The sequence below is a fragment of the Peromyscus eremicus genome, chromosome 1 (genome assembly GCF_949786415.1).
Source record: "Peromyscus eremicus chromosome 1, PerEre_H2_v1, whole genome shotgun sequence".
Taxonomy (NCBI): domain Eukaryota; kingdom Metazoa; phylum Chordata; class Mammalia; order Rodentia; family Cricetidae; genus Peromyscus; species Peromyscus eremicus.
In genome coordinates, this window is record NC_081416.1 from 3,785,186 (window position 1) to 3,800,922 (window position 15,737).

Below are 15,737 nucleotides of genomic sequence, written 5' to 3' on the forward strand. Positions count from 1 at the left end.
ACACTGAGGAGCATGAGAGTTCTAAGACAGTACGATAACACAAGCAATAAAATGCACTCAGGAAGGAAATGCAATCTTTGTTACCTGGACACTGGATAAAAGACCACTCATAGTTCTTCTCTTTGGGGCAAAGACTGGTGTCAAGAACCACCTCGCCGCCATTATGTGCTCCACCAAGTCTCATGGGTCCCCGTGAGGACCCTTCCGTGCAGTGTCCTCTCCCTGTGTTACTGGGGTCATTGCACCAGCCACATCCAGGCTGTTCCAAGCACTGGCCACAGGTTCTTAATCCAGAACAATTTTGAGCTGAATGACAGAAGCATTAAAAACAAAAATTAATTTTATAATCAAGCAGAATTGTATGCTTCAGAAAAATTTTGTGAGAAAAAAGACATTAAAATGTCATCTGTAGTTAACAGAAATACTTTGCATAAATAACTAGCTGATATGAACAATTCATCATATACATGTACATATGCACAAATAAATATGTACACATGTATACATAATACATGTCATGAACAAAGAGAAGATAAACTGAATTGGATGTTAAAAGGGAAAACAACAAGACATGGTAACCTTAACACAGAAAAAAACTAAGGCAGTACTTAAAGATTCCTGAGCATCTTGCTGTAATGGGACATCAAGGAACTGACATCAGAAATTTAACAGCAAAATCTTAGATTTAAGAATTCACTGAAAATTTTATTTCTTGTGAGCTGTTTGAGGGCCAAGAACCTTGGAGACTGGGTTTTAGAAAGTAGTGGATAAGAACCATCTCAAATCATATTAAGAAATAAAATACAACATTCACGTATTTAACTTTCTAGACATCTAATTCATAGGCACGAAGGGTTTTCTTTTCCAAAGTTTTATCTTCCGGGGTCCTTGGACCACACAGCTCTAAATGGGATATCTCCATCAAATCTCTCCCCTCAGAGCTCAAGGAACCCCCACAGAAAAGGAGGTGGAAAGATTGTAAGAGTCAGAGGGGACGGAGGACACCAGGAAAACAAGGCCCTCTGCATCAACAAAGCGAGGCTCATGTGAACTCACAGGGACTAAAGCAGCAAGAACAGGGTGGACACAGGTCTGCACCAGGCCTTCTGCATATTAATTATAGCTTCCAGCTTAGTACTTTTATGGGACTACAGAGTGTGTGAACAAGGGGGTCTCTGATTCTTGTGCCTGCTCTTGAGGCTTTTTTCCTTCTGATGGGTTGATGTATACAGCCTCGATGTGACGGGTTTTGTTTTATCTTATTGTTATTTTATTTTGTCATATTTAGTTGTTATCTCTTAGTAGCCTGTTCTTTTCTAATGAGAGGCAGAAAGGGAGTGGATCCAGTGGGGAAGGGAGGTGGGAAGGAACTGGGAGGAGTAGAGGATGAGGAAACTGGAATCAGGATGTATTGTATGAGAAAAAAAATCTACTTTCAATAAAAGGGACATCTTGCCAATACACAGTGATAAGTGACAATCCCTTTAACTGACACTTAGGAACTAAACATTTCATACATTGCCATATCCTGCTCGGTTCCCTTGATCTGAAGCATTTCCCTTATTTCTAGGATGGTGGGTAGCTCACATATTTGTTGACAGTTATGATGATTATCTTCAAAACTGTATTGGTTTACCATGAAGTCAATGAGAAATAATAAAAACTATCAAAAGTTATATAGGTACAATTATGCACTGGGATATTCCAATTAAAACTGCCATGTGATGAAACAAAATTGACTGCATCATATCCAAGACAGTTCACATAGTCTAATACACTTACATTCTAAATGTATTCCCTGGGAAAAGAAATTTGAACTTAGAATTAACTTTTTAAGGAAATATAAATAAGATGTCCTTAGGATATATTTTAGATCAATTAAGCTATCCTCAGTACAAGATTCCTGTTAAGACTTTCTAGACAAGTGAGGAACTCTTGGGTCAAAGAATCCTACCTACACTTCTGTACTGAGAGGGAACAAACTCCTGATCTACTTTTATTTTTCAAGTAGATTTTCAGCTTTAAGAATAGTTGACAAAATTTCCTGTTCAGAGAAATATTCTAGTCCTTAGACTTCATTTTAGAAAAATGACTACGTAGGAAGGTGGCACCAGCTCCGGTTCTGTCCAAGAATAAATACAAAGCAGCAGACAGTGTTAAACTGTTACTGGAAATCCATCGTTTGGTGCGTAATGGTGCTTCAGGAACTAACAATCCAATTCTTTTTCTTATACAAAATAATATTACACCAAAGCTTATGTACACTGTGCTACTTTTCCTAAACTTAAGGACAATATAGAGACTTTGTATTATATGAAATTCAAAAACTTGGTGAAATTTGTTTTTTATTTTATTTCGGAGTTTTTGAAAGCTGTGTTATAAAATACTCAATAGGGCTTACTAAATGTGTCAAAGTCTTTTAATCAGTAAATTCATCAAATTTTAAAAATAGCTACCCTCCTCAATTGTTCAGAAAAGAATAGTTTTTAAGTTGGGCCTGGAGTATACAAAGCCCAGGTTTAATTCCCAGCACTTGGGATGTGGGGAGGGGGCTTAATAACACCAGTGTCTAAAACCCTTACTAAAGATTTCTGCTGGTAACATAGCTCACTGGCAAATTGTTGTTCAGTGTGCATGGGAACTTAGGTATCACAAAAGAAACATGGGAACCTAGTATCACAAAAGAAACAAAATGAGTAATTAATTATGCATATTCATGAAATCTCCAAAATAATGAAAGACATAAGATTTCTGAGATGCATGGCATAAGCTCAGACTTCTACCTTTACAGTATTATTTTAATCTCATTTTTATTGAAATTTCTATATATTAAGAAATAAACCTATTATTCCAATTACTTCCAAATATCCAATTACTTAAAATATATTAATTATTAATAATTCCAGTTATTAACAAAGCTTTCTTAGAAGCCATTAGGCAAAATCTGCCTTGATACCATGCACTTTGAACACAGGACCCAGGGGAACCAAGCTGGATCTGACAAGAAGGTCTCCTCCCTGAGGACTAGCTTCCATAGTACCAGAAGCTGCTATACAAGCTTCCAAGGGAGGGGAGCATCCAACAGTCCTACTCGACAGTAATGCCTGTTAGCCACACCAACAAACAGCATGACATGGTAACCCTTAGAGCATAATAGTGGCATTCACATCTTGGTGGTAACCAAAAGCTCTCTAATTGGACTTAAGGCCCAATCAACATAAGGGAAATCATGCCTGGAACTGGAAACCTAGCCAACTACCATAGGCTAGTGAGGTCATTGATCTTACAGAAGAACCTACTATGCCCCTTTATTAGACAGCAAAAGTACTAACTGTTTCTAAATATTTATCCTTATACCCACAGATAAATACATCTCTCACCACTCATCAAAGAAACTTCTCTTAGCAATAGATGGAGATTATATAAAACCACACCCAGTCAAAAAGCAGAGATCATGGGGTACCCAGCCCTAATTCATCTATCTACATCACAACCCCGAATGTAAGGCTCAAGTAACATCACAAAAGGGGGATCTGGAATCAACTAAAAAATAGACCTCTAGACAAGCCTTAAAGACTTTTCCTGGAAAGATTAAGACAGAAGATTCACCTCCAGAGATGTACGCATCTTCCCTACAGAGAAGGGAAGCCAGAGAGAAAGAGCCATCTGTGCAGCCAGACAGTGGTTCGGGATATAAGCCCAAGAGTGCTATAGCTAGAACCTGAGGTAGATCAAGTCCCATCTTAGGAGGAACTGCCACATAAATTTCCATAGTGGCTGCACAAATGTGCACTCCCACCAGGAATGTGTAAGTGCTCCCCCTGCTCCACATCCTCTTCAGCATGAGCTGTCACTGTTTTATTGATCTTGGCCATTCTGACATGTGTAAGAGGAAATCTCAAAGTAGCTCTGATTTGCATTCCCCTGGTGGCTAAGGATGTTGAACATCTCTTTAAGTGTTTCTCTGCCATTTGAATTTCCTTTTTATAATTCTGTTTAGATCTGTACCCCATTCTTAAATGTATTATTTGTTTTCTTAATATCTAGCTTTTTGAGTTCATAATATAATTAAGTATTAGCCCTTTATCAGATGGGTAGTTGCTAAAAGTCTTTTCCCATGCTGTAAGCTGCTGCTTTTTCTGAATGACAGTGTCCTCTGCCATGCAGAAGTGTTTCAGTTTCAGGAAGTCCCATTTATTGATTTTTTTATCTTAGTACCTGTGCAATTGGTGTTCTGTTCAGAAAGACTTTTCCTGTGCCGTTAAACTCAAGGGTATTCTCCACTCTTTTTTCAACCTGGTTCAGTGTATCTGGTTTTATGGTGAGGTCTTTGCTTGATTTAGAGTTGAGTTTGTGCAGCGTGGTAAGCATGGATCTATCTGCACTCTTCTACACTCAGTTTTGACCAGCACCATTTGTTGAAGATGCCGTCATTTTTACAGTGTGTATTCCTAGCTTCTTTATCAAAGATCAAGTGTCCATAGATGTGAGGATTTACATCTGGGTCTTCAGTTTGATTCCATTGATCAGTGTGTCTGCTTCTGTGCCAATACTATGCTGTTTTTATTACTATAGCTCTATGATACATCATGAAATTGGGGATGGTGATACCTCTTATCAGTTCTGTTATCATTCAGGATTGTTTTAGCTATCTTGGGTTTTTGGTGTTTACATATGGAGCTGAAAATTGTCCTTTCAAGATATGTGAAAAACTGTCTTGGAATTTTGATGGGGATTGCATTAAATCTATAGATTGCTTTGGGCAGGATGTTCATTTTTACTATATTTATCCTATCAATTGAGCATAGGAAGTATTTCCATCTTTTCATATCTTCTTCAATTTCTTTCACTCTCTTAAAGTTTTTATCATACAAGTCTTTCATCTGCTTGGTTAGTTACCCCAAAGATATTTTATATTTCTTGAGGCTATTGTGAAAGGTGCTGTTCTTTGACTTCCTTCTCAGTCTGTTTGTCATTTGTATAGAGGAGGACTACACTACCATTTTTTGCGAGTTAATTTTGTATCTAAATATTTTGCTAAAAGTGTTTATCTGTAGGAGTTTCCCAGTGGAATTTTTAGAATCATTTATATAAACTGCCATATCATCTGCAAATAAAGATGCTCTGACTTCTTCTCTTCCAATTTGTATTCCCATTATCCCCTTCAGTTGTCTTATTGCTCTAGCTAAGACTTCAAGCACTATATTGTATGTGTGTGTATATATGTGTGTGTACGCACACATACATACAGATAGATGATCATGTGGTTTCTGTCTTTCAGTTTGTTTATGTGGTGGATTACATTTATCAATTTATATATGCATGCACAGGGCCTGCACAGGTCTGAACCAGGTTCTTTGTGTATATAGCACTGTTTCCAGTTTAGTGTTTTTATGGGATTCCTGAGTGTATGAGCAAGTGGGTCTATGGAGTACCCAGGGTCTGAGGGCTTAGCTATGTCCAGTGTGGGATATCTGAGGGGAAAAAAAAAAATCTATGTACACTATGTTCTTATGTCTGTTAACTTTATTCCTCTAAGACAAAATTCTATCAATTCAGTTATTGCTCTGTCAGGCATTCAAGGCAGGAATAACTCTATAAACATAGCAAGCTCTATATCCGTCTACTTTATTTCTCTGGGATGAAATCCTGTCTTAACTACAGTTCCGTCCAGTTTCCCAGCTCATAGTCTTGCTAATGACTAAACTATGCTTTCAGCCTCCTCTTCGTCCTCTGTATCCTCTTTCTCCATCTCTGCTGCTCTCTACCCCTGGCACTCAGAAAACTCTACCTGAGATCTGCTTAACCTCTAGGAACCTCTGCCATCCTCTCTTCTCTCTCACCTTCTCCCTGACTTCTCACTGGTGAATACACCTATCTATGCTGCAACGGCCACTCTTCTGGAAACCAGACTCTAGCTTCCTAGGGTTCCAATACGGCCTGAAGATCAGTGACTGTAGGAATCCTCTAGGCCTTCAACACTAAGTCGGTACTGCTGACACAGATAACGTCTGCCCTGAGCAGCCACAGTGTTCTAAGCCGTGAACATGTGGACATCACTGTTGGACTACCCAGCTGCAATGGGTTCCAAGTCACTCAGGTCAATCCTCCCTTCTGTGTGTCGTCTTGGTCTCATTCTAGAGAAGCCCATCTAATACAGTGGCTAATGTTGTCCCAGCTGTCAGTCATCTGGCGGTTCACATCCACAAGGGTCCTCCCTATGCAGTTTCACCACCTACATGTACATGTCTCATCAATTCACTGTGTGACTGATACAGCAACAATGACAGGACAGTCTTGAAAAACATGCCTATTCAGAGCTAATGTTGAAGAAATAATTAGACAAATACAAACAGAGAACCCTATAAACTGGTGTCAATTCTTGAGGAGTATTTGTCGTATAATAGAAAAAAAGGGAGGGGATAAAAAGTATGCCAAGGAATACTTAAAGACACCAGAAAGCCCTGCGGCTTTCACTGTCAGGAAGCATTAGGTTGTCTGTACACCACACTCAGAGTTCAGGAGATGTGTCAGACACAGTGGTAAAATAGTAATATAGTAAATTCAAAATGATGATACACTGCAAACCAGAGGCTAACAGCCCAAACTGATTTTAGACCTCTCCTTGATAGTGCTTTTTCCATTGTTTTAAATGGCCTCAAATGTTTCTTTCCATCCATACTTACGCGAGCAGGTGGCCGTCTGCCACTCCAGACACTGTCCATATGGAAAAGAAATAATGTAAGCATTGGAGTCCACACATCGCTTTGTACTGCTGCACCACATGCACTCCATGCCATTGCTCGTGCAGTTGGAACACGAGGTCCTCAGGGAGCACGGCTTCTTGCACGGCCTTGCATTTTGATTTGGGCTGACTGGAACAAATCAATAACTGCAATTATTTCATTTGGCAACTTCATTTTTCAAACTAATCTCTACTTTTAACTATGCATATGGGTGTTCAGTCTCATGTACTGATGCCACCACAGGCATGCCTGGGCCTGCAGAGGGCAGAAGGAAAAGGGCATCAGATTCCCCTGAGACACCATGTGGGTTCTGAGAATCAAATCCAGGCCCTCCGGAAGAGCAACCAGTGCTCTTATCCACTCAGCTACCTCTTCAGGCCCCTGGTAATTTCATTTTAACACAAATGCTTGGGTTTTATCTGTTTTACTATTTTTTAAAAGGTTCAGTTAAGCAGACTGAAGCATAATAACACAAGGTAAAAGTTAAAAAAGTTGATGCGGGTACTAATTTAATACTGAATTTGAAAACACGTAGTTCCTTTATTTCTTAACTCTTTATAAAGTACAAGGCGTACAATTTTTAAAACTGCAAACAACACTGTAATCGAGAGCTCCTCTTTCTATTATCTCAACAGTGCATGTTTCTCCATAAAAGTTCCATATCTTTTTTAAGTAAATGTCCCGTGACTGCATCTTTGGTATAAACAAGTGAAAATATACAACTTACTGTAAAATCATAATACAAAAATACAGCATTTATCACACACATCGGGATGGTGATCATTTTCAAAAACAAAACAATGTAAAGAAAATGACAACTACTGGCATCTGAGGACTGGAGAGCGCATTGCCCGGAGGAGTGTAAAGTGTGCAATCGCTGGGGGAAAGCAGAACAAACCTGGAATTTTCATATGATAATTAAATCTACGTTCACTATGGACCCAAGGAAGTGAAATCATAGCCCAGTCATAACATCATCGCTCTAAATAGCCAACAAGTGAAGAAATCTGTATGCTCACAGTCATAGCAACTTCACTATAAATGGCTAAAAGGAACCTAAGCATCTACCAGAGAATGAATAGATAAACAAAATATGACCTATAAATACATTAGACTATTATTCAGCCATGAGCAGGAAAAAATTTATCACACATGGATAAACTCTGAAGACATTATGCTAAGGGAACAAAGAAATCACAAAGTATAAAGTGGTGTGACTCCACAACATAAAGTCTCCAAAGTATCAAATTCAGGGAAATAGTGCAATGGTGTTTTCCAGGGGTCTTAAAGAGTAAGAAATGTTTTGTTTGAAAAAAATAGAGAGTTATGCTGGGCAATGGAGGTGCATACCTTTAATCTCAGCAGGAGTGAGTTCCAGGATGCCAGTGCTACACAGACAAACCCTGTCTCAAAAACCCACAGAATTCTAACTTTGCCAAATAAACTAAGGTTTACAGAAATAGTAGTCATGGCTGCAAGACGATGGGACATACTTCATGCCACAGAACTGTACACTTACAACTGGTTAAAACAGTAAATATTCATAAAATGTTTATAACCACAATAAAAATACAATTTTTTAAAAAGAAAAGAATTCAAATACTTCTTTTCCATTTAACAAAATCAATATAACCATAACTACATGTCCATAATACCACCCTGACAACCAAGAAAGACAGATTATATAAACAATACATTGGGCTGGAGAGAAGGCTCAGCAGCTAAGGGCACTTGATGTTTTTGAAGAAGAACAGGATGATTCCCAGAACCCACACAGAGGCTCACAACCATCTGTAACTCCAGTTCCAGGGGATTTGACTCTCTCATCTGACCTCCACAGGTACCAGGTACACACAGGGTACACATACATATGTGCAAACAAAACACTCATCCACAGAGTAAAGTAAATAAATCCTTACATTTTTTGTAAAAGAGTAAGTAAAATTTAAGACATTACGTAAAAATAAACGTTTACCATTCCAAGTTAATGCTAAGATCAGTTAAAAAAAAAACAAAAAAAACCCAACTTGGGTGTGTAAATAAAAACTAGGGTCAGGGGATGAACATTATAAAAGGCTGAAACAAGTCCCTGCACTCTGGAAAGAAAGGCTGGACAACAGGCTGACACAGACACAGAAAGGCTGGTGCACCTCTACTTACCGACAGGCTTTTCACAAACGAGGCCATCTGCCATGGACGTACAAGGGTTTGCCTTCAGTCCTGCCACTGCGGCCCTCTCTAAATAAGCACAGAACCCAGAATCATTGGGCTCCCCGGGAAGCCACTGCAGCGTGGTGTTTGTGAATGGAGACATGTCCTCCCAGCCCCAGTAGGATATGTTGATCTTGCGCAAGCCTACCCAAGGGGACACTCTCTGCAAACAACAAGAAATGGGGCATTGAAGTGGTTAGAAGAAAAACTACCTCATGACACTGTTCAACAAGTAGCTCATTATCATTATATTACATTTGAGAATACATAAAGCTACCTTTCCAATCACCTTTACTTCCAACAACAATCTCAGCATAATCTAGGGGACGACGTAGATCGCAGGACTGTTTTGAACGCACTAGGCTTTGAGCTTAGCTATAAGGTTAGATGATTTTTTTTTTTAGCCCTTGCTCATTTTTCCCCTCTATAAAATGGGCATATAGATGTGCCTTTAATCCCAGCATTCAGGAGTCAAAGGCAGGCTGATATTCAGAGAGTTCTAGGCCAGCCAGGGCTACACAGCAAAATCCTATCGCAAACAAACAAATAAATAAATAAACCAAACTAAATGAAAAAAATGTCAACACTCAACATACCACTACTGCTATAACTAATACTATCAAGTATAGAGTTTAATCAGTTATGGATTCAGGAACCTACAGATAAATTAAATTCAAAATCTGCGCTGTGCAAAACAGAAAATGAAATTAACGGATCTGTACGGATTCTGAATAAAGACTTCTCAAGGACTCCCCAAATTGGGATTTCTCTGCTATGTCTGAACTTTCATAAAATTTTAGGAAAACTGACGCCATCTATTTCACAGACAAAGTCTGACTATCACATTGAAAATCTGATAAACACAAGTTGACAAAAGTCACATTAACTATTCTCAATATCCTCATTGATCATAAAACTTAGCACGAAATCAAAATCAATTCTATATTTATATAACTTATTTAAATCATTATTTAAAAGCTAAAATATATTCTAAATCCAAGTTCCATTGTTCTATTAGAGTATGGACACCTCTTTTATAACACATGATAATATATCTTCTAAATCACTAAGCTACTTAATAGTAACTATGATGGAAAATTGTTTCAAAGCATCATTCTTCTAAATTCTTTTATATATGTGATATCAGAGTAGAGAAAAATGTCACTACAATAAGATATTTATACATGGTATTCATGTGATACAAATATTCCTAGGGAGGTTAAGTTAGCCACAGACCTTTAAATTTTTAAGTGTATAAATACAATGGACTACACACTGTAAATACTCAACAGACATTTCTTGGATAAAATTAAAATACCTTATGAATTTTCACTTTGACAATGTCATATTGCCAAAAGAATAGAGCAATTAATAAAATTTAATAAACAAAAGTCTTAGAATAGAAATTATTTTATACTATCTAGCATAATGCTGAGACAAAGCTGGGGTTAACAGTGCTTCTAATTATAAAACTCACACATGCTTCTTCATTAGAATTATCATATGTTTTACACATTTATTCTGAGAGATATTTTGATAACAAAAGCTGCCTTTTAAATCATGCTTTATAATAACACTAGTCAGATAATCAATCCAACACAGAAACTTCACATTACAATGTGCTTCATGTCACAGCAACTCTTGCTATGCTTCCTATCTACGGCAAAGGAAAGCCATTTAAAATGAAATATTAGGCCCTGACTCATCATGATAAGAATCTGAAAGAAAAGGAAGAGAAACAAAATGAAGCCTGTGATAAAACATTTAAAGTAACTATTATTCAATAAATGAGCCAGACAGGCAGTTGAAATGAAAGATAAATTACTGTATTATGAAAATTTACTTCACCATACCATAAATCATTAGAACATTTCATTAGCCATTTCCAATAAGTAAATGATCATTTGACCCAAGATATCTCTTTAAAGTGAATGAATCTGTCGATCTTTATTGGCCAAAGAAGGGTTATCTTAAGCCTATGCACCTGCAATGACTGGGGATGTAATTCATTTTATAGAGATATGCCTAACGAAATGTCACCTTGAGAAAGTTCCCACTTTGAAATCCTATGGAAAGTTGTTTCTGATAAAACACGGCATCATTTATATGATGTGACTCAGCAATCCAGCAAATCTGAGTTATCATCCACTCCTTATGGATTATAATAATAGGCAACAGAAATCAGCAGCCACAAAAAGTCTTCAAATACGGAAATCAAATGGCCAGACCTGTGGCGATTTTGTAACTGGCAAAAATACCTGATGCTAAACACAGGAAAATCAACAGAGCTTTAAGGACGAAGTCTAACGTTTTTGAAATTCAAAAACACGAGTGTGCAGATCAAATGCTTATGGTGTGGCAGGACTTCAGTGGCACTAATTCTCGTGTGCCGAGTGGCAAACTGGCAAGCACACGTATACAAAAGAGAAGCCCCAGACATCACAAAAACCAGATCTCACTTTAAAAAAAAAACAAAACCTGTTGCATTTCCTTTTTATTATTTTTTTTAATTTTATAATTTAATTTAATTTTACATATCAGCCATGGATTCCCCTGTCCTCCCTCCTCCCGCCACCCCCCGCCCTCCCCCCAATCCACCCCCCATTCCCATCTCCTCCAGGGCAAGGACTCCCCTAGGGATTCAGCTCAGCCTGGTAGATTCAGTCAAGGCAGGTCCAGTCCCCTCCTCCCTTCACCCAGGCTGAGCAAAGTGTCCCTGCATAGGCCCCAGGCTCCAAACAGCCAGATCATGCACTAAGGACAGGTCCCAGTCCCACTGCCTGGGGGCCTCCCAAACAGTTCAAGCTAATTGACTGTCTCACTTGTCGAGAGTGCCTGATCCAGTTGGGGGCTCCTCACTATTGGTTCATAGTTCATGTGTTTCCACTACTTTGGCTGTTTGTCCCTGTGCTTTTTCCAATCATGGTCTCAACATCTCTCGCTCATACAATCCCTCCTCTTTCTCACCAATTGGACTTCCAGAGCACATTTTCTAAAGTATAAATATCAAAAGATCTCCCCATCTGCTACCACATACATTGCATATACCACCACTATGCTGGAAGCTACTAAAGACAAGTTAAGACAAAAACTGTAGGATTTTTCCAACTTCCTTATAGTATCTCCAAGTCCTGCGCATGCTGGCTAGGGCATTTCTCCAAGACTAGTCCATAAGCTCACGCTATGACTAGCTGTCCATCCTCATCTTCAGGAAGTACCCTGAGTGCATTTATCATGGCAATTACCTCACTCAAGAACAACTGTTCTTGTCTCTTCTCTACTACACTGTCTGAGAAGAGCGCTTCATTGCATCTCTGGGTTCTCATACAGCAGGAGACTACCAAATACAGTAACAGTTTTCATACATGTGCTATAAGTAATTCAGATAGACATTTACTTTAAAAGACAAAAAAGAATAAATCATTTCTGCAGATCATGGATCATTGCATACGTCCATCACATAAAGAACCCAAAGGTTTACCTGCTGTGTGTACTTCTGTATTTCATCCAACACAAATTCTACCTCCTTAGAAGTTGTCAGAGAAGCGAGATTTCCACTGAGATTATAGCAATAAAGCTTTGCATTGTCATAACTTTCTCTACTGGAATTGATTCGAAGACAAGCATCCCCAACGTGATTCCAGCCTTCTCCACAAAGGTGAGCTAGGTAAAGAAAAAGAATAGCATCTTACTCTTACATTACAAAGAATTATGGTTCTTTATCAGTTATTTCAAAATTATAGATATGACCATTGTGTTAATTTAAAATTTTTAGATAGAACTCTTCAAAATTTCTTAATATCCCAAAGTTTATTTAATAGTTTGCTGGAGAGTTAAAACAAGATCCTAATTCTTTCCTAAATTCTTTTGTTTGTTTTGTTGAAACAGTCTCACTAGGCTAGCCTTGAACTCATCTGCTTCTGTCTCCCTAGTGCTGGGATTAAAGCATGCATCATCATGCCTGGCCTTTCCTGAATTCTTAAACAACATGAGCTCCGGTTCTCCAACACCTATTTTCTACAGTGACTCCAAAGATTCCTGTGTAGTCTAGGGCATCAGCATCTGACCTCTCGAAAAACAAAGTTACTACTATATCTGTCTAATTCCAGGCTACAAAAGATCAGATTACTTTTTTAATTATTTAAAACAATTTATAAATTTAAATGTATTTTGATCATATTCTTCCCCTCCCAAGTCCTTCCAGATCCTCTCCTCCACTCTACCCACCTAACTTTAAGTTTTCTCAAAAAACAAAAACACAATATAACAACAAACCCCCTAAAACCAAGAAAACAAAATAAAACTACCCACAAGGGAAAAATAAACCAAACAAACAAAATCTCACCAAACTGTAACCAAATAAAAGCACACAAAAGAACTGTGGAGTCCATTCTATGTTGGTCAAGTACTCCTGAACATTAGGCCTGCCCTGGAGTGGCCTTTACACAGTGTCACTCCATTGGAGGAAGCTGAGTTCTCCCTCTTCCCACAGGTATGAGGACAGCTCACGTGTTAACCTCCTTTACCCCAGTGGCCAAGTTTTCATTCATTTATTTTAAATATAACAAAATGAAATCTAAGATAAACTATCACATCAGAGTGGAACAAGACAAACGAGAAGGAGGTGCAGGGGAGGGCCCAGGACGCAGACCCACGCGCTCGCTCACACGCTCACACACCTAGGAATCCCGTGAACGCACTAAACTGGACATCACAGGAGTGCAGACGACCTGGGAGCAGATCCCTTTAAGAGAAGAGAAAGCCGAGCTGAGCTTGACGCACCCGGCCTGTAACTCCAGCGTCCAGGAGGCAGAGACCGGGCAGCTGCAGTTCCAGGCCAAACGGCACTACCGAGTAAGTTCCAGGACAGGCTGAGCTAAACAGTAAGACCCTACCAAAAATAAATAAATGAATAAAAAATAAAATAAAACAAAAATAGGAAAAAAGCAACGGTTTCATCTAGAAAAGAAAGAAAGCTGCTGCTGCTTTCCTTGTGAAGAACTGAGAACCAGACTCAGCTGTGCAGCACAGCAGGCTGGTGAGGATGGATGACTTTCACCTCACAAAGAACAACTGTAATTACAGTTAGTCCGCCTCCTCCCTCCTCTGCCCCTCCTCCCTCCTCTGCCCCTCCTCCCTCCTCTGCCCCTCCTCCCTCCTCTGCCCCTCCTCCCTCCTCTGCCCCTCCTCCCTCCTCTGCCCCTCCTCCCTCCTCTGTCCCCTCCTCCCTCCTCTGCCCCTCCTCCCTCCTCTGCCCCCTCCTCCCTCCTCTGCCCCTCCTCCCTCCTCTGCCCCTCCTCCCTCCTCTGCCCCTCCTCCCTCCTCTGTCCCCTCCTCCCTCCTCTGCCCCTCCTCCCTCCTCTGCCCCTCCTCCCTCCTCTGCCCCTCCTCCCTCCTCTGTCCCCTCCTCCCTCCTCTGCCCCTCCTCCCTCCTCTGCCCCTCCTCCCTCCTCTGCCCCTCCTCCCTCCTCTGTCCCCTCCTCCCTCCTCTGCCCCTCCTCCCTCCTCTGTCCCCTCCTCCCTCCTCTGTCCCCTCCTCCCTCCTCTGTCCCCTCCTCCCTCCTCTGCCCCCTCCTCCCTCCTCTGTCCCCTCCTCCCTCCTCTGCCCCTCCTCCCTCCTCTGTCCCCTCCTCCCTCCTCTGCCCCTCCTCCCTCCTCTGTCCCCTCCTCCCTCCTCTGTCCCCTCCTCCCTCCTCTGTCCCCTCCTCCCTCCTCTGCCCCTCCTCCCTCCTCTGCCCCTCCTCCCTCCTCTGCCCCTCCTCCCTCCTCTGCCCCCTCCTCCCTCCTCTGCCCCTCCTCCCTCCTCTGCCCCTCCTCCCTCCTCTGCCCCTCCTCCCTCCTCTGCCCCTCCTCCCTCCTCTGCCCCTCCTCCCTCCTCTGTCCCTCCTCCCTCCTCTGCCCCTCCTCCCTCCTCTGCCCCTCCTCCCTCCTCTGTCCCTCCTCCCTCCTCTGCCCCTCCTCCCTCCTCTGTCCCCTCCTCCCTCCTCTGCCCCTCCTCCCTCCTCTGCCCCTCCTCCCTCCTCTGTCCCCCTCCTCCCTCCTCTGCCCCTCCTCCCTCCTCTGTCCCCTCCTCCCTCCTCTGCCCCTCCTCCCTCCTCTGCCCCTCCTCCCTCCTCTGCCCCCTCCTCCCTCCTTCACACCCCTCTCTCCTACTCCACATCCCCATCCTGGTAGGGTCTTTACTATCATTCACTTCATGATATATTTTTAAGTGAAAAAAATTGTTTTTCATCCACTATATTCTGATCATGATTTCTCCTTCCCCTGACTATTCCAGATCCTTCCCACTTCCTCACCCACCCAAGTCCATACTCTTTCTCTTTCTCTCTCTCTCTCTCTCTCTCTCTCTCTCTCTCTCTCTCTCTCTTTCCAGAAAAACAAACAAACAAACAAGAAAGAAAAAAATCAGAATTTTTAAAAGAATATAGAAAAAACAGTGTACCCTTAGGTATGGAATCACTAAATAGAGTAAGAGCTTTAAGAGTGGGTGTTTTACATGAGAATTAACTCCTGTGGAGGATGCAGCAGGAGGAATGTTAGAAGCTTGAGGACATTCTGGGCTACACAGCAATTTCAAGGTCAGCCCTCACTATAGTGTGAGACCTTGTCTCAAAAATAAAATATAACAATAAAACTAACTAATCAAACATAATACATACTATGATGAAGCAGTTATCTTTTGCAGTCATTTTTCTTGAGATCCTTAAGGAAGGAGGAGCAGAGGGAAGGTAAGAAGGCACGAACTCACAGCAGCCGAGAGTCTGGACACAACAGTGTGCA

General features: G+C 40.8%; 1 protein-coding gene across 1 annotated transcript in view; it reads right to left on the minus strand.

Annotated features, from left to right (window-relative positions):
• Atrnl1 (attractin like 1) overlaps nucleotides 1-15,737 on the minus strand; it is a 582,942-nt gene that overhangs the window by 475,963 nt on the left and 91,242 nt on the right. Inside the window, exons 15-18 of the mRNA XM_059256021.1 lie at nucleotides 12,439-12,620; nucleotides 8,907-9,120; nucleotides 6,687-6,875; nucleotides 85-306 (exon numbers count right to left, since the gene is read on the minus strand). Of these exons, the coding sequence (XP_059112004.1) occupies nucleotides 85-306; nucleotides 6,687-6,875; nucleotides 8,907-9,120; nucleotides 12,439-12,620 (807 nt within the window). The remainder of the gene's footprint in view (nucleotides 1-84; nucleotides 307-6,686; nucleotides 6,876-8,906; nucleotides 9,121-12,438; nucleotides 12,621-15,737) is intronic.